We start from the raw sequence: 22,402 nt of genomic DNA, 5'->3' as shown, positions 1-22,402 counted from the left end.
CACCGCGGGGGCTGCGGCCTAATTGTTACGCCACTGTGTGCACAGGCAGTGCACATATACTGCAGGTCATGCAGGTGCACTCTAGTCACATGCACCTGCTGTATATAAGGCTAAGCCCCGCCCCCTGAGGTCAGATTTTACTTCAGCGCTGAAGGAAGGAGGAAGCTGTGTCTGTGTCTGCTACAGACAGACTAATAAAATCCCCATCCTTCAGCAAAACAGACGGCCCTCCAAACATTACATGGCTGTGGCTGCTTATACCTCCTCTTCCTCACAGAATGAGGTATTATTTAAGAGGAGAAAATTATTTAACCCTGTCAGGTCGGAAGACAGCAGGGAAGTTTCTGTGGAGAAAGGAGAGCCCAGTCAGGCAGAATCTCCTCCACCCCCTGCCTATTCTCACAGTGTTGTGGAAAGGCATAAAAAGAAACAAACAAACAAACAAACAAACAGTTCATGTTTCTTCAAGAGATGCCTGTTCAGGCAATAACATCTCTTTACCAGGTATTGCCTGAAGTAGGAATACCTGAGAGGTCTGTAAAAGGAGAAAGGAGAGCCCAGACAGGCAGAGTCTCCTCCTCCCCTTACCTATTCTACCAGGTATTGCCTGCAGTAGGAATACCTGAGAGGTCTGTAACAGACCACCCTCTCTTGCCCATGGCCGGCACATTTTCCTGCCTGTCACTGGCAGTATGCTCAACAGCAAGCTCATAACAGGGACTAGTGCTCAGAAAAGGGACTAGTCACCACAGTACACAGTCCCCAGCTAACTCACAGGGAGTGGCTTGGGAGTTGGAGGATGTAACAAGATCCAGTGAATCCTCTCACAGGGGTGAATATAGTGATTTGCAAATGACCTGAGTGGCATTGGCAAGTGAAATGCCCCATTTATGCTATACACAGCACTGCCCTGCCCTGAACAAGTGCTTGAGGTGTAGTAATTCACCCAGCTGGCTTTTGCAGGCCCTCATTAAGGAGGACAGATTGTTCTCTGTAACACCTGGGCATTCCTGAAATCCCTGCCCTTTTTACCCTAGAGATTGACTCTGCTTTCTCAGCACAAGTGGGGGAATAAGTGCTGCAAAAAATAAATAAATACAAATAAATAAAGTTCAAAGTAACTGACACTGTGGGCCAGTATTATTTGCCCTGTATAAGGCAGAGTAATACCCCTTTTACACCGCCGAAAAATCCGGGTCAGCGGCGGGTCAGACCCGGATCCGCGGCGGTGTAAATGGGGGGTATCCGTTTCCATTTACACGGGTCCTCTACCCAGGTCCTGACCTGGGTAGAACACGGATAGGACCCGTGTAAATGTCGGTGTAAATGGTCCCGCTGCGGGTGCAGGCACCCGCAGCGGGTCCACAGCGTGCAGCGCTGGGGAAGATGTTCCCAGCTGCTGCGGGAGGAGGGGGGTCCCTGCGGCTGCTGAGGAGAGGGGGGTACCTGTCAGCCTGCTGTGCTGGGGGTACGGGGGTGCTAGGGGTGCTGGGGGTACCTGTCCTGCCTGCGGTCGGATCTCAGCGGAGAAGATGATGTGCGCCGCTGCTGTATCACCCCCCCCCTCCCCCCCCGCATCCGGCAGCCGGTCCCTGCGGCGTATGGAGTGTCAGTATCGGCGGTCCCTCCAGCGCATAGGAACTAGTACTAGTTCCCATGCGCCAGAGGGACCCCCGCCACTGACACTCCATACGCCGCACGCCGCAGGGACCGTCTGCCGGGGAGGGGGGGGGGGGGGGGGTGGTACAGCAACGGCGCACATCATCTTCTCCGCTGAGATCCGACCGCAGACAGGACAGGTACCCTCAGCACCCCTTGCACCCCGGTACCCCCAGGTACACCAAGCACAGCAGGCAGGACAGGTACCCTCCGGCACCCCCAGCACCTTAAAAAAAAAAAAAAAAAAAACACTTAACCTGGGTCAGCCCTGATATATATATATTATATTTCTATATATTATATATTTCTATATATATATATATATATATATATATTTCTATATATATATATATATATATATATATATATATTTTTCTATAAATATATATATAAAATATTATTTAAGGCAGGGCTGACCCAGGTTCAGTGTAAATGGTGCAGACCCAGGTCCGACCCAGGTCAAAGTGCTGTGTAAATGGGGTATAAAGCAGGGTCAGACCCTGGATACTCCAGCATTCAAAGACCAGGGTCCGACCAGGGTTTTTGGTGTAAAAGGGGTATAAGAAGGGTTCCAGCGAACTCCCTAGATTCCCTGCTTCCAAATGGCCTTATTGAAAGCTGTTAATAGAGCTACCCTGATGATTGGCCAGGCCTTTAATTCTATTTCAAATGCCTGCAGAACTGCCAGCAAGCAAGTGCAGATCTCAGTAATGTAGCTCCTGCATCAGTGGATGTCCCAAACCTAATTCTGATCTTTCAGTCCTGACTTCATACACAAGGTTAAGTTCTGCTAAAGTCCCCAGCCCAGCAAGGGGCATGTTTGCTAGGAGGGTCATTCTGTTAGAGCCAGCAGTTTGAACCTAGAGCAATGTGACAGCCACAGAGTCCTCAGAGGAGGCTTCTCCCAGACACAGGTCACGAGAGGTGAAGTGAATATCATCCTAATAAAGACAGAGGATTCCTCCCTGTCTTTCCAGAGCATTGGCCTCCTGTAGGCGGACTACCATGTACAGGTGGGAGGAGGGGCATATTCCCCTTGTTCCTTTTCCTAACCAGATATGCTCCCATCCAGGGAACATTAGTTCTGGATGCTGGATAAAAAATGTCCCTGGCCCTTTAACAGGGCTAGATCGAGTCGGCAGACAATTGCAAATAGGTTGGGTCAGCTACCATTTCCCTGTAAGGAAACAGGACCTTTCATATAGGCCAGTACTGAATATATATGAAACCTTGGTCTTTCCATATGGAGGGTTTAGCAGATATACCCTTTAGGCTGGTCCAAGCTAAACATTGTAGCTAAACAGACCCGAAGGAGGCATTTAACATGATACTGGAACATCCAAATCATAGGAGGCTGCTAAGTTCCCTGTGGAGAGACGTTCCATGCAACTGGACTGTAATGGATTTCGGACTGTCCAATGCCCCTTACATACTCATATGCATCATGAAGGCAGCAATTACACACCTCAGACAGTAAAGGGTTTGCTGTTATTATCTACCTAGGTAATCTCCTGGTAGTGCATGCAGAACAATTGTCCCCCTTTTCTCCCAGGTATCTTATCCTGTCACTCCTCTGGCATTTAGGTTTTCATAAGAACCTTGAGAAAATTGTATTAGTACCTTCCCAATCTGTTGTCATTCTGGGGTCTTTGATAGATTCCTCTTCTTTATCAATAGCGGTTCCCTCAGACAATTGGAACGCCATACAAGTCTGTTTCTCAGGTGCTCAGTTTTCACTGAGAGACTTGGCTAGGCTGATAAGGAAAATGAGAGCCTCAGATCCTGGGTTTTCTCCACGTACCTCTCATATGCAGACAATTCCAGAACCTCCTATCATCCCTTATTTGACAGGATTAGGACAGACAAAATGATACTATCTCCCATAGTCCACAGGGAGATTCACAGTTGGAAAACATTTCCTATTCCAGATCTCCCCTACCTCCTACTCCAGACATAGTCATCACATCAGATGCATCCCTCATGGGCTGGGGGGCATTCACCCAGTGCAATACAGTAGGAGGGAAGTGGACCGCTTGAGATTCTAAAGCTCATATCAATCTCTTAGAGCTAAGAGCTGCCAGATTGGCTATATCCTCTGTATTTCCCTCAGACCCACGGGATAATTCAGCTCAGCTCTGTCTGGACAACAAAACCACTGTTTATCTACCTCAAAAGAATAAGAGGCACTTGATCTTGCATTCTCTGTCAGCAGGCAATAAATGCCTGGAAGTGGGCAGTACAGCGGTCCATTCTCCTGTTTGCTACATGCATACAAGAAGAGTCAAACAAGATAGCCATTTCCTTATACATAACCAGTCATACTGTGGATTGAGCGACTCTCCAGTTCCTTCGGAGGTGTAGATTTAGATCCCACTGCTGCCATAACACACCAGAGATCTTTCTCAGAATTGCAAAGACCTTGGGTCACCCACAAGTGGATACGTTTGCAACACCATCAAACGTACAAGTTCTGACATTCATATCCAAAATTCGGACTCAAGGGACTCTCCACATGGATGCTATGTCCTTTTTCGCGGGCTGACATTCCACTTTCATATGCCTTTTTCCCTCTGGCTCTGCGGTTGTAGGTCATCCACAAAATCAAAACAGACGTGTCCAAAATACCCAAATATTTCTGGCATACTCTGTCTGGCCCTCCAGAGTTTTGTTCCCTTTATCAACCTTTTTCACAAGGTTCCGGGGTTCCTCTAGGTTCATCTACAGACTGCTTCCAGGGCAGCACAGACCTACTGAAACATCTTCCACATTGTATGTGGATTGCAACATTACTAGGTTGCAGACCATTCCCAACCTCTCGGCCTTTTCCACGCCTTGCCTGTTTTAGGCCTAGAATAAGATCCAGATATCAATCCATAATTGAATTTCTAGCCTTACAGTCCTCTAACCTTCCCTTTTCACCCCCCTTTTCCGAGCCTAGCATAACTCTGGACTTCCTTGCCACCACATTCGAAACAGGTTTGGCTTATGCCAAGATATGCTCATATGGCTTGACTCTAGCTCTCCTTATCCCAGGCCTCAGAGAATAAGAATACTTAAAGGATTCTTTCTAGCTAGACCACCATGCTATGGCATTCTACCTGGTGGGACATTAATCACTTTTTGTACTTCTTGGCCACTATACCACCATCTGCAGATATCTTTGGCCTTTCAAAGAAGTTAGCTTCACTGTTAGCCCCTGCCTTTGCAGCCAGAGGGGCTGAGTTTTCGTCAAACCACATATCTGAACCTGGATGACCCCTACGCCAATGGGTTTCCTTATTATTCTACGGGGACACACAAAAACAAGTTCCATGCACACACCTCTGGTGGAATGTGATCTGGTCAGAGACCAGTCAGATTCAGATCTTTGTATAGTTGATTGCCAATCCACTTACTTACCCCTCACAGTACCTGTAAGGAGAGACATCAAACAAACTTCTCTCTCACATGCCAGAATATTTTTCATCCTGCCAGACCTTTTTATGACCAGGGAGTGTATAGTTTCCACCATACAGAGTTCTGGAATAGACACTCCACTTCAGAGGCCATCCCCTTCACTGTGACACAGTTAATTCAATGGCTGCTAGAGGCTTACCCTTTCAGCCTTTATTGCAAGCTGCACATTGGTCATCCGCTTGGACTTTCTTTAGACATTGCTGGAGGCCTTCTGGTTCTCAAAGAATTGCGTTCCTTAGAGCAACCACCAGGTGTGTGGTAGTCTACCCACCAGCTGTTGCTAGGTGGCAAGCCTCCCGACGAACAAACACTAGTTTGCAGGAATCTATGATCTGCAAACTCTCTTTGTTCTAGGGAATAGGATTGCCACCTAGCAACAGCTCCCACCCTTCCCACCCAGTACCTTGCTAGGTCTGCTGCTTGTTCTCTCTAAGGTTCGGTTATATACCTAACTTATCCTTTGATTCAAGGCACTCCAAAGGCCTAGAAGCAACAAGTGCAGCCACCTAAAGATCAGAAATTAATTATTTCCTCTTCTCTGCTATACTCACAAGTTTGCCTCAGTTTATAACATGCCTGGCTACAATACAGCATGGCAGTTATTTCAGTTGTTGGTTCCTAGTCCAACCCAGTTTCATTCTTACTCCTTCCAGTAGAGTTTCTCAGATCTGATCTATGTTCGTTATGAATGTTCTAGTTATCATTTATTTTTGCATACAATGGTCTTTGCATACAATGGTATTTCTCTCTTGTTCCACTTTAGGATTGCCATCTGTAAGCTTCTGTAAAATCTGACCTCAGGGGGCGGGGCTTAGCCTTATATACAGCAGGTGCATGTGACTAGAGTGCACCTGCATGACCTGCAGTATATGTGCACTGCCTGTGCACATGTCATGCATCAGCAGCTAAGCTCCCTACTCCCCTGGCTGTGGTAAGGTAAGTGAAAATTTTATTTCACTATACCATTCCAGCGTATGTCGGGAGGCTTACACCATAACCCACCAGCTGTTGCTAGGTGGCAATCCTATTCCCTAGAACAAAGAGAGTTTGCAGATCATAGATTCCTGCAAACTAGTGTATATCACAGGTCTTCAACCTGTGGCCCTCCAGATGTTGGGGAACTACATGTCCCAGCATGCCCTGACAGTTTTGGCATGCTCTTATAGGAAAAAAAATGTGGCAATGCATGTTGGAACATGTAGTTTCACAACATCTGGAAGGCAACAGGTTGAAGACCCATGATCTATATGTATACAGCTGCTAGATATAAAGTGGCAATTAGTTTTACTGAAAAACAAGGGTTTAGTTGTTTTACAACTAATCACAGTAACAACCTTACGGCTATCTTACAGAAATCACGCTAAGATCAGCAAACTGCAACCTATTATATATGGGCCCATATGCTACCCCTTTGCTATATAAGTGGCCATTACAGATTGCATATACCATGTGGCCTGGGCGGGATCTTACCGCCCAAAGATCGCATTGTAATATGCAATCCTAACGGCCAAAAAGCAGGGACAGGAGCTCGGAAAGGAGAATGTCCTTGTGATCTGCTTTGCCAGAGGTCTGTGCTTGCAAGGTTAGCGCTAACCCGTGCTGGCCACACTGCTCCGCCAGCAATGCGGTAAGTAGCCCATAAACTACAACGGGCTAGTGCCATTTCAGAATGGCGGTAGGCGGTAGCTGATGCTGCCCGATATTGGTGCATCAGGCCGCATCGCAACCCCTGGCGTTTAGAGGACCCACAAAGCTGCACATGTTTGTAGCTTTGGGGGTCAGCCAGAATCACCCCCTTAGTAATGTCTCGTTTGCTTTACTTTACTTTAGAAATAGTAAATTGCATTCTCTGCTTCTTTTCAACAGATCCAGAGTAAGTCATTGGTCACGGCCTGCAGCAGCCAGCATGGACTCCTGTACTCGCGCTACTTCCAATCCTGCCTTGTTTTCCCCCGTTTCAGACTAGGTAGAGCTGTGCTCGTACCAGAAATCTCTGCAGGTGCTCCGTTTATGCAAAGCTTTTTTACAAACCATTAGGAATGGGTTATAAATCCTTGTAATCTCGGCACTCTAATATTATTGTAGTTCTACTTTTGTTCAACCCTCTCAGCAAAAATTCACACAGCAGTGGAATGGTTCATCCAGGCGAAAGGTTCACCAAGCGGAGTGTGCGGAAGACAGTGATAAGTGGCAAGACGGCGATTTTGGAATGTGTACTAGACAAGTGACATACGACTGACGATAATAGTTAAGTGGAACAGCTACGTAACAGCTGAAAGCACTTCTTATATGAAGCGCTCTTTATACCTTGGAGAAGATTGCTGAAATATTTTAAAAATTACAATGTTACGTAGACGATGGTAAATAAGAAATGTTGCAGAGAATGTACATTTAAAGATACAATCCTGAGAGACACAAGTATGGAAAGACTTGAGATCCTGACAATTGTGTACAGAATGTTTGGGGATAGGTAGAATTGATGGATACTGCTAAGGTCTATGTCCTTAGCAGAGTAGATGTGGTGGCCGATCTGTTCACATTTCCCTCCAGCTGTGTATACGCTGCTCTTCTGCCTTCTGCTAATAAACGTATCCCTCTAAACTCTGCGTCTTCACACTACAAGCTATTTAAGAAAGCTTTTTTTATGTGATAAAAGTTCTAGCTTCCAGCTTGAGGGTATGCTGGTCATACAGTTTAATTGTCCAGCCTGAGCATTAGCCTTATTGCAGTTAGAGAAGCTCAAAATGTGTTTCAAATATCCACTAAAAATGTCAGCGTCAGTCAAATTTGTTATATCAATTCAAGTAAAAAAAAAAATATTGTGTAAAAAAAAGATTATATTTCCTATGTAAGGTAAACCTTACATTAGGAGGAATAAAAATGTTTTCTTGCCAAATTTCACACCTATTTTGCCAAATTCACTTGGCCCTCAAAGAGTTAAGTACTCCCAATCCTGATCACCATTTAGCTCTAAAGTATAAAAATTTCACTAATTTTTATATTTTATATAACTATGACATTTTAGTTGTTGTAAGTGTAACATTGTGTATACTGTTTTAACAGTTTTTCATCCATAGAGCAATTGGGAACTGTGATCCAAGCTCAGTAATGGTCGCTGTTAGACTAAATAAATATATATTGTTTAAATGACAAAAACAAATGTTGCTATTTAAGATCAGACCAGCAACATGTTACTGTTTAATTACATGAAATGGTCTGTTCAGCAGGCAAATGGTTCTTTAGCCTAATGAATAAAATGGACATCGAAGGTGCTTGTGCCATCAAAACTTTTGATGCAAGGGTAACTAGACATGGAAAGAAATAGATGAAAACGCCAACGTGATGGTTCACACATGTGCATAAAAGCCATATTTCAACATGTGCAATAGCGGCCAGCTGTAGGTCATGAGGTTGAACAGCTGAATTTAGCTGTAGTTTTAATCTCTACCAAACTATTCCATGGTGGCAGCCAATGGAAAACTTCCATCGAATGGTGAAGACACTAACTAGCAGATGAAGAGAAACATTGATGTTGCAGTGAGCTTACCATTACCAATGCATATGATTTTTACACACATACACTATTAGTAATAATACATATTTATAATCTTCCAGGCGATGGCATGGAAAAATGGTAACTTTTTAAGTCTGTTATTTAAAAACATTGAAAGCCAATATTCCTATCCTTCCCTCTTAAGTCCACCCTGTATTCCTATCTCTACCCACCATTTCCATCATTCAGTATTCGCCAATCCCAAATTGGTCACAGCTGAATGATCACAACAGAATTTTGATTGGCTCCCCTGCATTACACCATTAAGTTGTGTATACTATAGACAAGTGGTTCTCAACCTCGGTCTTCAAGTACCCCCAACGGTGCACGTTTTCCAGGTCTCCAAACAGAATAACAAGCTCCACCTGTGGATATTTTAATATGTGTTAGGGAATAGTGAGTACACCTGCGTACCTGCTGGGTGACCTGGAAAATATGCACTGTTGGGGAAACTTGAGGACTGAGGTTAAGAACCACTGCTATAGACCATAGACTCTCAGTCAAATCTAAAGATAATTGAGGTTGTATATATATTTAAAAAAGGTCCGTAAACCTTAAACACAATTTAAAATTAAAACATCTCAGAAAGTTAACAATTAATACAATTTAAATCATTTAAATTAAGTATAGAAATGTTTTTGCCTTGGAGGTATGTGACCTTCCCAATTAACTCGCTGGTTTATTTTATATACCATAGAGAGATACTGTATTGTATATGAATATCCCAGGGCAGAAGTTACTTTTAGAGATGTGCGGTTCAGATTTACTTGTTTTGATTTTTTTTTAGACAAACTCGCCAAAATTCGGATATATCTTATTGGCTATTCAAAACACGTGACAACCAGATAGCCAATGAGATGCTGTTTTTGATATCTGAAGAAAAACGAATAAAAATCCAAACCAATCATATTTTGCGATACCATATGCGTGTTTTGCACAAATGCACCCATATTGTCATAGAAGTGTGTAGTAGTGCTGTAGAATATGGTGGGGATATAGAATTTTGTTTCTAAAGGAAATACGTGGGTGTGTCAATGACTAAATATAACCTAAGAGGAACCTATCCAAGCTACCTGTAACTGGCTGTTCTGTGTCAGCACCAGAGCATTTGATTCATAGCCAAATGTTAGGTCATATTTGTTAAGAACAACCAAATAGAATAATCAGTTCTGCCTTAATTCCTCTAATTTGACTTAAGTTGTCATGCACTAAGCTATCTGTATAGATAACTTGGTCAATTACTTACCCAATTTGCTGCACATTTGGATAAAAAACAATCCCAGTATTATAGATATAATTCACATCTGCAGGTGTAGGCAGTTATCGGATGGTAGCAATGAATGGGCTACACAGGGTCCAGTCACTAGGACTGAGCATTTGCTTTTTTTTTTTCAGTGAATAAAATATAAGTGACAGAATTAAACTGGAAACAAATAATTTGACAAGCCAGCGAAGAGTTGAAATAAATTACTTTACCAATGAAGAATTGGATCATATTTACAAGGGTTTATGGGGTTTGGCACAGATAAAAATATTTTAAACAAGAGAAAACTCCCTCCCAAGGGAACATAAGAGATCACCTTCTTCTCACACACAGAACCAAAGCCTCTCATCCACAGACACAGTGACACAGTCAGTGTGGCCTATCACACTATGGGTGAGATTTAATAGGATGAGAGATTCAGAAAGTGAGAGATTTCGTGAGAAATCTCCAGGTTTTTTTTAAAGTGGCAATCATTTATACTGCAAAACCAGTTTGATTTTGCCGTGTAAATGATTGCCGCTTTAAAAAAACTGGAGATTTCTAACGAAATCTCTCACTTTCTGAAACTCTCATCCTATTAAATCTCACCCCTTGCTTCTCTATGGCAAAGGAATTTAAAGAATACCCTTGTGCTTACACACAGTGCAAGTGACCATATTGTGGGCTGACAACAAAGTCATCTATGAAGTTATTGGATCCAGTGACCTATATTCATGTATCTTAATGAATTAATAGGCTGTATCGTGCATGTTGGTTCAGTCCAAACAATGGCTGCCTTAGGTAGTCTTTAAAGCAGGGGCAGGTAATAAGTAACCCTCTAGCTGCTGTTGAACTATACATCCCAGCATACCTTGTCTTAATTTCAGCATGCCGATAGTAAAGCTGTGGCAGGGCTTGCTGGAATGTGTAGTCCCACAACAACTGGAGAGCCTATTATTACCAACCCCTGCTTTAAAGTAAAGACGGTAATTGTGTAACTGGATACACATTCAGTCTATCAGTTCTAAAAGAACTTGCTCAAATGGCCTCATAACTCAGTCATGTCAGTTCGCTCGGCTAAATTGATAGGTTACTGTATCAGAAATAACATTTGAGCCACCAAAACTGCTGCTTCCCTTTTGCATAGGCAATGAGTTGAAATGCAGTCATTGTTACTTCACATTGTTTTCTATTATCCAGAAACATATAAGTGGGAGATTTGAGTGACAAATGTGCTATAACCAGTACTATTTGCTATGCACAATGAACATTGGTATGTATGAAAGCACATAATGTAGACAATGAGAATATAGGGAATGTCTGCAAGATTTTGCACATGTGCTGCCGGGCTGACCCAGAGGTACAATACTGCATAGCTGATGCTCTATGGATCTGGCGGGAAATAAGATGCTGCACAGCTGATGCTCTATGGGTCTGGCGGGAAATAAAATGCTTCACAGCCGATGCTCTATGGGTCTGGCCCAGAGGTAATATGCTGCATAGCTGATGCTCTATGGGTCGGGCGGGAAATAAGATGCTGCATAGCTGATGATCTATGGGTCTGGCCCAGAGGTAATATGCTGCACAGCTGGTTCTTTATGGGTCTGGCTTGTGGGTAAGACGCTGCACAGCTGATGCTCTATGGGTCTGGCTCGTGGGGAACACGCTGCACAGCTGATGCTCTATGGGTCTGGCCCAGAGGTAAGACGCTGCAATGCTGATGCTCTATGGGTCTGGCTCGGGGGTAAGACGCTGCACAGCTCTGTGGGTCTGGCCCTGATGTAATATGCTGCACAGCTGATGCTCTGTGGGTCTTGCACGGAACAATAGTGGAGGGCGCTTTATCTCCCCTACTCCGGAAGATGAGATGTTTCTACATCTCTGCATTATTGCTCCCTTACTTTGATCAAAGACTAATCAAGAAGACCCATAGCAGCGCAACTTAGTGCCACTATAGTATGTCTCCCCCTTATTGACAACATATCAGTTTGTGATTGTGCCATATAACTTAAATGTCATATGGGAGATGGTACTGGCCATATGTCCCTTCATTCCAATATATTTCCAACAAGCGCACATTGAATTATCCCAAACAAAAGTGAAAGGTCAGTCACTATATCTATAGAGATCAGGGTGCAGCAGCAGCAGCCCCAAGTGTACACACGATGCAGAATGCAGGTGTGCAAATAGTTTTTCTTAAAGAAATGGAACACTTAATCCGCTGTACCTGGGTGACTCCACTCTCATAGCTGCTATATCTAGTGTAGCATCTTCTCCTGACAGTAGATTTCCTTGGGTGCACCAGTGTCACACACTCAACAATTATACAGGTAGGTTAATTGGAGTCTGAGTACACACTTCTAGATTGTTAATTTCCCAGAATTTGGGAACAAATGGTTTATTGCCATTTGCTCCCATACTTCGCCAGAGTTTTGCTCCCTCCAGACAGATTGGACAGATAAATCTTTTTGTGTGTTCCTAGCTTTACACTAGTGTGGGTGGGTGTGTTCATTTGTATGAAAGGAATTTTGATAATGAGCTCCTATGGTGCAGGTACTAATATGAATTGCTTCAATTCTCTGTACAGCGCTGTGTAAAACGGGGGCATAATAACTTCACAAGAAAGAAGAATGAACTGTATTCATGGATGCTGGTTCCTCGCAGGAATCCCTTTTGATCTAGTATGCAAATGAGGCTTTGAATGTGAGTGAATCCAGAGCACCGCAATCTATTAAGACATTATTTGGAACATTAATAATAGCATTATTAATGCATTGAACACACAGTTGGGCACATTTCCAACTAGTCATGGGTAGAATGTGCCCAATTCATACTTGCCTACTTTTGAAAACTAGTATCAGGGAGATTCTAAATAGAATTTTGCACAGCGGCACATTGAGGGGGCGTGTCATGCTCCTCCCAAAGGGCGTGTCTAGTTCCATATATGGAGAGATTGTGAAAAGACAATTGTGAATATGGCACCTAGAAGCGTGGGTGTGTACTGCTACATCTGAAAGGAATTCTTTTAAATGATTTGTATCCAAATGTAGATGAGCCCCAAAGCAGTTAGTGAGAGATACTATACTTGCTAAAGTGCTGGGAAATGGTGCTGATGATTCAATGTACATGTGTCTGTCTCTTCTTCGTTTTTTCCCAAAAAATGTAACAGTGTAATATGTGCTAGGTGAAATGAGGGAGGTTGCTAGAGTTATGAAGGAAAGGGAGATTGCTGCTATTTCAGAGAGTCTCCTGCAGAATGCAGGAGGGTAGGCAACACTGGCCCAATTTCTACAGAAGGAACTGCAAGTGAGAGTGCTTACTTTGCATACTGAAGCCTTTACACTTACAAAACAAATATAGATAGAGCTACCACTAGGGTGACCAACTCATCCCTTTACTCCGGGACACATATTAATTACACAGGTTCTGTGGCTGGCTTTCACCTGATTTTAAACTGCCACACCTCAAGACTCCATTTCACCTAGTTTTAAACTGCCACACCTCAAGACTCCATTTCACCTGGTTTTAAACTGCCACAGAACCTGTGTAATTAATATGTGTCCCGGATTAAAGGGATGAGTTGGTAACCCTAGCTACCATCATCGAATGAGAAGGGAATAACCAGGCAGAGCTGGAGTTGCTTTCCTGTGCACTGAGAGCTCGCTCACACCTGACGTGACTGGAAGAAAGGAGAATGTGATTCCTGCATGCATGCTAGGTTTGATTTGTGCTAGGTTTGATTCCTGTTTGAAGCCAGCCATTTCTGTGTGGATTTTGCATGCTTGCACAGGTTTCGTGCTGGCTAAATTGGCTTTGCTTTCTTTGTGTGCTAGGGTATTTAGGGCCAGATGCACTAGACTTCAAAAAGTGATAAAATGGAGAGTATTAACAACCAACCAATCAGCTCTTAACTTACATGTCACAGACTGTGTTTGAAAAATGTCAGGCAGGATCTGATTGGTTGGTTGTTTATCACTCCCTATCTTATCACTTTGGAAGCTTAGTGAATCTGGTCCTTCGAGTGTTAGAGCCCATGGTGCAGCAACAGAAACAATGATAAATATACTCTTTATAGCTCTGCGTAACTGGTAATGCTATACCAATAAGTGATATTACACTACATTGTATGCAAGTGGGAGGCAACAGTCTGCAGAGTTACAGGTATAATTCCACGCAACTGTCTCCTAGATTACAGTGACTATACTAAGGATGACAGCTTCATCAGGGTTGCTGATGGTAACCCCGTACACTAACTAGCAGCTCCATACTATTCTATTGTGGACACCATCCTTAATCAGCAGCCTGGGGTCCTCCACCCGACTCTCACACACATATTCACACATGCTGTGTGCTCCCAGCCACGTCTCTCGCTAATGGACAAAACCATGTGAACTGCAGGGGGGCAGATGTAACACATACAGAGAGAGTTAGATTTGGGTGGGTTTTTTACTTCAAACTGATATATATATCAGTGTAAAAATAAAGCAGTCAGTGTTTTCCATGTACAGAAACAAAATAACTCTCCCTGCACACATAACATCTGCACAACCTGCAGCGCACATGGTTTTGTCCATTAGAGAGAGAATTTGCTTTTGCAAATGAGCCAGAATCATGCCCATAATGAGAAGCACAACATAGTAATTGTTGCTTGGTGCAGCTGAATGTTTAGGCACATATCTGGTTGTCCAAAAACCTTTAAAGGTTAGAGCAAAAAGAAACATTTAGTGGCTTATGTAGTGCTGCATATATTTTGCATCAAAAAGTATACCCAGAATGCAACACCCAAACATGCACATTCTGCTGCAGACCTGGATAAATTACATGATGTGCCTGGCATACTCCATGATATGTGGCTTCACACTGTTACTAGTAAATGCTAATGTTACACTACACAATTTGCACACGTTGTACTCTATGTCTGGACAGTGTTATTAATAAATAATAAAGGTGCATTTTTCCATGTAAAATACAATTAAATACAAAATAAAAATATGAAGTTCAATTAAATAGAAATATCCATTTTCTTCTCCTGTAAAAGAACAAATGGGAATCTGCTTTCCTGCCGTGGACCAATTGCAAATATCAGTTTAATGAAACAACCACGTTAGCCACACCAATAATACTATATGTGGAAGGGATGAAGATGCACTCAGCCAATCAGAAGCTGCAACTGATTGTATACTGCACCATGATTCGAGCATCCCCAAGCAAGGACCTGCTGACAGGGGCACCTGCGTGTTTGCGGTGACTAGCATGGGACATATTAGCACTCCCGTACTCCACTTTGCCAACTCTTTCATACCCTCTCCATCCTTCTTTCCACCCCTCCAAAAGTAAGGTGCCATAAGTGTAAAATGCCTTGGAATCCCCATAGGTGAATGGGAATGCACAATTTTCTATACATGTGGAGTACAAAAAAAGCATCATTTGTACAAAAAATGAATTATCTTCCATCTCTTCATGAGCCCCTTAATGGATAGGGAGGTAACTGAGACAAAAGAGGGGTGCAATGAAGGATGACGGCTATAGCTTATGGTAGGTGAGCACAATAACCAGCCATTACCACCTAACACCGGCAGCGATCATTGGCCATACTCCTGTATCATGTAGGGAAGTGGACGTAATCCATCACACATACAATATGAATACATTTTTGCACTGGATGTTGGCCCCTAAGGTCGCTTCATCTACAGGCAAATAGAAAGTTAAATCTAGGACTATTAAAGGACAACTGTGTCTGCATCTTTCTCTTGCCAGTCATGGTCTATTATTACCAGCCACACCGCAACACACATCAGCAACTCACACTATGTCTGTCGTACACCCCATCCCCACCCAACAACAATAAGTTAAAAAATCCATTTAAAAGCTTCAGAAAAGTCTAGTTCTACCGACCAAATCATTCTTGTGGCTTTTTTTCCTGAAATTTATGATTTGGGACCTCTCCCATTGGATCCTAGACTTCGGTTGTGATTAGTCTGTTAATGATGTAAATTAACTTTTTCCATCAATAATATTCACATGTCCATGTCTGTATACATGTAAAAAAAGACTTGCCCCAATGTTCCCAAACATGGCCAGTGGGTGGTAATTACATCAGCCTCATCAGTCGCAGGCATCGGTAAGTGTGGTGTAGGCACAAAGGCTTACTGCCCAACATCTTCCTTTGTCTAATGGATCCAGGGTTTTAAGGGGAGCGGTGATGAAGAAAGATCAGAGCTTGAAGCAGAGAGCAGGGTAGGTGGTAGGAATGGGCGTGCGTGCAGTATTTGCAGAGAGGTAGGTGGGAGTCTATGCACAATGTATGTACTGTTAAAGGCTCTGCAGTGCGTGTTTGGGCACTGCTGACAGCAGAGTTGTAAGATGCCACAATGTAGTATGAGATGGAACTCCTCAGCATGTTCAGTGTCACAGTGTTGGAGTTGATACAGCGCAATCTCGGGGTGTGCCAGTGATCCTTTTTTCTACCTAGTCTTCCTCCCTGCTCTTCTCGCTCTGTGCTATACTGGAACAGCTGATGCGGTTCCAGCAGTTAGTGGCACCCGGGAGCCACAGTCATAGTCCAAATCCACTACTGTATGCGCTCCTGTCATCCGACCTCGAGAAGAACCTGTCTGCTGATCCCGGAAACTCTGAATATAGCTCTGGGGAAAGAAAGAAAAAAAATCACGTTAGTAGCCAAATCGGTAGATTCATCAAATCTTGGCGGGTGATAAATCGGAGAGATAAAATATGGACCAATCAGCTTCTGCCATTTTTAAAACCCAGTCTTTAAAAGGACAGACAGAAGCTGATTGGTTAGTACTCTCTCTAAGCTTTGATAGATACCCCTATATCTGTAAAGTGTTAATGCTAGTAATATAATCCATTACAAATAGGAACTCGACATATTTTCTGCCAATCACTGCTATCTACACATAGGGGGTTATTCTAGTTCACTCTTTCTGACAAAATCCTTCTTAGATGGACAACACCATGTGCACTGCAGGTGGGGCAGATGTAACATGTGCAGAGAGAATTAGATTTGGGTGGGGTTTTACTTCAAAGTGAGATCTATATTGCAGTGTAAACATAATGCAGCCAGTATTTACCCTGCACAGAAACAAAATAACTCACCCAAATCTAATTCTCTCTGCACATTTTACATCTGCCCCCCTGCAGTGCATATGGTTTTGTCCATCTAAGAAGGATTTTGTCAGAAAGAGTGAAGTAGAATAAGGCCCATAATGAGCAATCACCTGATCAACAAGCCAGACAGAGATAAAATAAAGGATGCTATAAACATCACAATTCTGTTGACCAATTCAGCAATTACAGCTATTGTCAGCAGTAAATTGTATCATATTATGATCAACACCTGATTGGAATCTACAAATAATAAATCTGGTAAATCCATGAAACATAGATCACATCTGACTAAAACCTAAAGCCCTTACACACTAGACCAGTTATGTCCAATCTTGACCCTCCAGCTGTTGTGAAACTACACATCCCAGCATGCCTTGCCATAGTTTTAGCATTCCCTAATAGCAAAACTGTGGCAAGACATGATGGGACTTGTAGTTTCACAACGGCTGGAGGGCCAAGGTTGGACATGTCTGCACTAGACATTTGCTTTGGAGCAATATTGTTTACAATATCGTACAGTGATGTCACCGACACCCCCTGCTGCTAGCATGATTCTACAATGGGCATGCATTATATAGGCTGGGGGATATTGAGCGTACACCAGTGGTTCCCAAGTTTATTTTAATAAAAGTTTTCACGGCAGCCCTAGGCCAAAAGTTTCTTATTGAGAAATTTTGCAAAAAAATATATTAAATGGGGAAAATTTACTTAGGTGGGAGGTCTATTTGAGATGGGCTGTTGCTATGGGCAACCAATCACATACTAGCTATTATCTTCTAGAAGCTACTAAATAAGTAAGTAGATTCTGATTGATTGCCCATAGTAACATCCCATGTGAAATAGAACTCTCATCTTAGTAAATTACTCCCATTTAATATGCATTCGTACCCATTCAATCTTAGTAAATTCCCCAAGCATCTCCAAATGTGAAGGTCTTGTAGGGTGTTCCTAGTATGCAGTGCTTAGTACCTCCCAAAAGTGGTCTTAGGAAGCACATCCAAAGAACTGATGACAGGGTCATGAACACCCATTAAGGCTAACTGATTCCCGTGCGCCGCAAAGGCTCGCCCACCTGGTCCTATCCTACAGTTGCTGAATGCTGGCTATCATAGGTGTCAGAACACACAGTGCATCACAGCTTGCTGCATAGCCATAGACCAATCAGAATATTTGTGCTAACCTCTAAAAGTGGCTACAACGGACACGTGATTATGGAGCAATGGAAGAAGGTGGCCTGTTCTGGACATGTTGTGGACAGCAAGGTATTCCCCAAATTCCCCAGGTCTCAGCCTAATCATGCATCTGTGGGATGTTCTGGAAAAACGAGTCTGAGCCATGAAGGCCCTCACAACAAACAGAATATAAAGGATCTGCTATTAATGTCTTCGGTGCCAGGTACCACAGAACTACTGTCGAGGTGTGGACTCCACAAGACTTTGGAAGGTCAGCTGTTTTGGCCACACTTAGGGGAATCTACACAACATTAAATGTAGATTTAATGTTATGGCTGATGGGTTATTATAAGTATAAAACATTGCTTATGATGTTAGAAGATTCTAAATCAAATCAATTCTAAATCAAAAAGGATGACCAACAATGGCTTCTATATTCAATAAACCTCAGCGCTTGTAAATGTTATTAAATAGCTGAACCACAGAATGGAATGTAACACCTGTATTTTCAATGATGACTAAATGCACACACTATAAACTAGGTTTAGGGGCACTTCTCTGCTAAATTAAGTATAGATAACCTTGTATAATATTTTACAATTAAAGTACATCCATCATCTACACTGTATATAGTTGAGAAAGATATTTTATGAGTTGAATCAATAGATTGTAGCCAATAAAAGCGCTTGGAACCGGTGACATCACTGAGCTGTGAGCACGCCCTCATCCCACATTTTGATCACTTACTGGGGAAATGACATCGCCGTCAAATCGCCGGATTGGTGTGGGCTTCCTGCGGAAGGGAGGCTCGGGCGGGTGAGGTGTTTTATGTTGTGGGTGAGGATGATGATGAGGTCTCTTCTTCCTCTTCTTTTTCTCCTTTCGCTCTTCTCTCTGCTTTATTTTCATTAACTGGACCCGGCGCTGCTGTCGACTGATGATAACTGTTGAGAATTTAAGGGTTGCTTATTATTTATTTATTTACAGTTTCTTATATAGCGCAGCAGATTCCGTTGCGCTTTACAATGGTAGACAGTGATACAACAAACTGGGTAATGACAGACAGACTTGTTACTTGAACATTAGTGTGGGTTAAATGACATAAATATACAATTTACCATCAGTGCTTATGTGATTTGTAAAGATTGCCTCCACAGAAAGACAGAACATATCATGATATAAATGGTAACTCATACATGTAGGCAAAAGCCTGTACCATATAGTGGGGGGGGGGGGGGGGGTGTATATTAAGTCTACTTATGTCAATCAGCATCTCCAAATCCTATTCTCCTTTGTGAATTTTATGTAATTTAATTTCTATTTTAATAGATACAAAGATTAAGAACTGAGCGGCAAAGAGTACAGTATGAAATCAAAGAATGTTTCTCCAATGGCAGCATTACCGCTTTTACAATTATCAAAGGGGGCACGGGCCAACAAGCTGCATGCAATGGTCGCAGTTCTTGCCATAAGCACTTCAGCACAACTGCAGTTAAGACAAACCAGACTTTCTATGAGAATGCATAGTACTCCGAGGCCGAGCATCAATCCATGGGAGGATTTACTATATGGCTGGGCCCCCAATTTTACATTTGTTATTGGCTCAGTGATGTGGGCTCCTGCATCAAACATGTTAAAGTGTCTGTGGTCATTGGGGTAAAATAGCAGGATTTTGGTACTAAGCAATAAAGCCCTTTTGCTGAATCCATAGGGGATGCTGGAGTCTCTGACTACAATGGGGTATAGATGGGTGATTAGGGGAGCCGGAACTTTAAACCTTAATGTATGTGACTGGCTACTCCCCCTCACTGCCCCTCCACAGACCAGTTAAGAAACTGTGCCCGAGTAGAGATGGAAAACGAACACTGGTGGAGGAGAGCGGAAAGTTATTTGCAAAAAGAGACATCTGGAAAATATGAACATCAGAAACACACATATCAAAAAGTCGACATGGGGTTTTCACAGTTTTTGAGCTGACATGTGCGGAAAGGCGGTGTTTCAATAAGGCGGTATTTAAACCGACATGGTTCTAGGTCCACATGGGTCAAGGTCGACATGGGTTTGGGTCAACAGGTCATTAGTTCGACACAAGCATTAGATCGACAGAGTCTAGATCGGCAGTCAAAAGGTCGACATGGGGTTTTTCACTGTTTTTTGAGCTGACATGTGCCGAAAGGCGGTATTTCATGCCCTACCTAGGGCATGGTGGGAGAACAAATAGTATGCCGAGCGCAGCGAGCCACCATGCCCGAAGCGATGCGTGCAAAGCAAGAGGATGCTGTGCATTGGAAACTGTCATTGCGTCTACAGCATTGGGTCGACACCGTTAGATCGACATGCGGTTAAATCAACATGGTTCTAGGTCGACATGGGTCAAGGTCGACATTAGTCTAGGGCGACATGGGTTTGGGTCAACAGGTCATTCGTTCGACACAAGCATTAGATCGACAGTCAAAAGGTCGACATGGGGTTTTTCACTGTTTTTTTGAGCCGACAGGCGGTATTTAATGCCCTACCATCCACTAGGCATGGTGGGAGAACAAATAGTGTGCCGAGTGCAGCGAGGCACCGTGCCGAAGCATTACGAGCAAAGCGAGTGGTGCAAGGGGATGCGGTGCATTGGAAACTGTGTCCATGTTGACTGTGTCGACATTCAGGTCAAAATACAGTGAAAAAACCCAATGTCTACCTTTTGACTGTCGACCTAGACCCTGTTGACCTACTGATTGTGTCGACCTATTGACCTGTCGACCTTGACCAATGTCGACCTAGAACCATGTCGACCTAACGCTTGTCGACCAACTTGCTGTAGACCCAACAATCCCAATTCGAGACAAGGATAAAAACACGACAGAGCTTACAACTCAGACACACTCATGGCACAAGCCAGAGTAAACAGCAAGGCTGTCTTACACAACAGGTATGTAAAGTCAGCAGACTGATTTCAAGACTGCATACCAAATTAAGATGTCAAGGAAAAGCTTTACATAAAAACAACCACGCGAGCATCTACCCTAAGGGGATGCAAACATAGTCCCGCTTCAAACTAGACTGAAGAAGCGAATGAAGAAGCGGAGAAGTCAGCAGCAAGAAACCGAGCGGCAGGAAGCTGAACGTACTCACCCCAGGTGACATATTCTTTCCAAATCCAATGGGAATGGCTGGAAAATAGTGGCATACGTTCTCAACCATGGAAGGGATAACCACAACAGAATCCCTCTCTCTCTCTTTAGGGGAACCGAACTCTAGTCTCCAGTGCACAATGCGAGAGACCTAATATGGTGATCCTCAAAATCATTACTGTCCAATGAACAGCCCAGCTGTCAAAACATAAAAGCCAGCATTCTCACTGGAGAACACTGGCCCTGACAGATTACTCAGCATATCGCGCTGACACATCGCTGTGTGCTGAGCAATCTTGCTGAGCGCTCTGAGGCATACCCCTGTTTTGACGATGGGTGGCATGGCCAGTGCTCTGAAAGCTTCTGGCCATGCCCCCTGTCCCTCTGTCCTTTCAATGCTGTGACAGGGGGACTCCCAACTGCCCCACACCCCCCTGCTGACAGTCAACAAAAATCGTGACTGTCCTGTGGAAATAGGGACAGTTGAGAGGTACGATAAAAATATTGTTCTGAAAGGAAGAGGGGGTTCAAAGTCACCCACTGTAATGCTGCTAAAGATTTAATACACATTAGGCAATGGCAGGGCAAGTATTGACATAGTTATAGTGTTTATATGCCTATAACACAACAGGTTTTACAGATCTGCACCCAATGGATTTGATTCTAGTATCTTGCCTACTAATCACAATGTCCCCCTCTCCATCTTCATTTAAAAGGAGGTGAGGTGGGTGGGACAGCCGCAGATAGCAGGTGTCGCTGCGGAGGAGAATCAGTGCACTTGAAGTGTTCTTTCTCCCCTGCCTTTATGGAGGGGCATAGAGAGAGACGATCCAGTCACACACATTCAAATTTACAGTGCCGGCTCTTCTAATCACCCATCAATACCCAATTGTATTCAGAGATTCCAGGGTCCCCTATGGATAAAAGAGAAATACCTCTTCTTTAAATATAGAAAACCTTTAGGGCAGTGGTTCCTAAACTAGGTGCAGCCGCACATTGGGGTTAATTAAACCATTCGCTGGGGGAGGTTCCACAGAATTTAGCAATAAACTTTTGGCCTAGGGATGCT

The 22,402-nt window shown here is 43.4% G+C and overlaps 2 protein-coding genes across 6 annotated transcripts in view; one reads left to right on the top strand and one right to left on the bottom strand.

Moving 5' to 3' along the window:
* OBSL1 (obscurin like cytoskeletal adaptor 1) overlaps nucleotides 1-9,549 on the top strand; it is a 124,469-nt gene extending 114,920 nt beyond the window's left edge. For 2 of the 3 annotated variants that reach the window (XM_083153805.1, XM_083153804.1), the window contains one exon: nucleotides 6,982-9,549. In XM_083153805.1, coding sequence (XP_083009931.1) covers nucleotides 6,982-6,992 — 11 coding nt within the window. In that variant the 3' untranslated portion in view covers nucleotides 6,993-9,549. The remainder of the gene's footprint in view (nucleotides 1-6,981) is intronic. The other variant, XM_083153802.1, reaches the window with a different exon arrangement.
* Nucleotides 9,550-10,437: 888 nt separating this feature from the next.
* TMEM198 (transmembrane protein 198) overlaps nucleotides 10,438-22,402 on the bottom strand; it is a 48,226-nt gene continuing 36,261 nt past the window's right edge. For all 3 annotated transcript variants that reach the window (XM_083153799.1, XM_083153800.1, XM_083153801.1), the window contains exons 4-5: nucleotides 18,959-19,155; nucleotides 10,438-16,555 (exon numbers count right to left, since the gene is read on the bottom strand). In XM_083153799.1, coding sequence (XP_083009925.1) covers nucleotides 16,412-16,555; nucleotides 18,959-19,155 — 341 coding nt within the window. In that variant the 3' untranslated portion in view covers nucleotides 10,438-16,411. The remainder of the gene's footprint in view (nucleotides 16,556-18,958; nucleotides 19,156-22,402) is intronic.

Source organism: Crinia signifera, chromosome 7, assembly GCF_055691185.1.
Source record: "Crinia signifera chromosome 7, ASM5569118v1, whole genome shotgun sequence".
Lineage (NCBI taxonomy): Eukaryota > Metazoa > Chordata > Amphibia > Anura > Myobatrachidae > Crinia > Crinia signifera.
The sequence above is the reverse complement of the archived record's forward strand: the minus strand, read 5'-3'. Positions and strand labels throughout refer to the sequence as shown.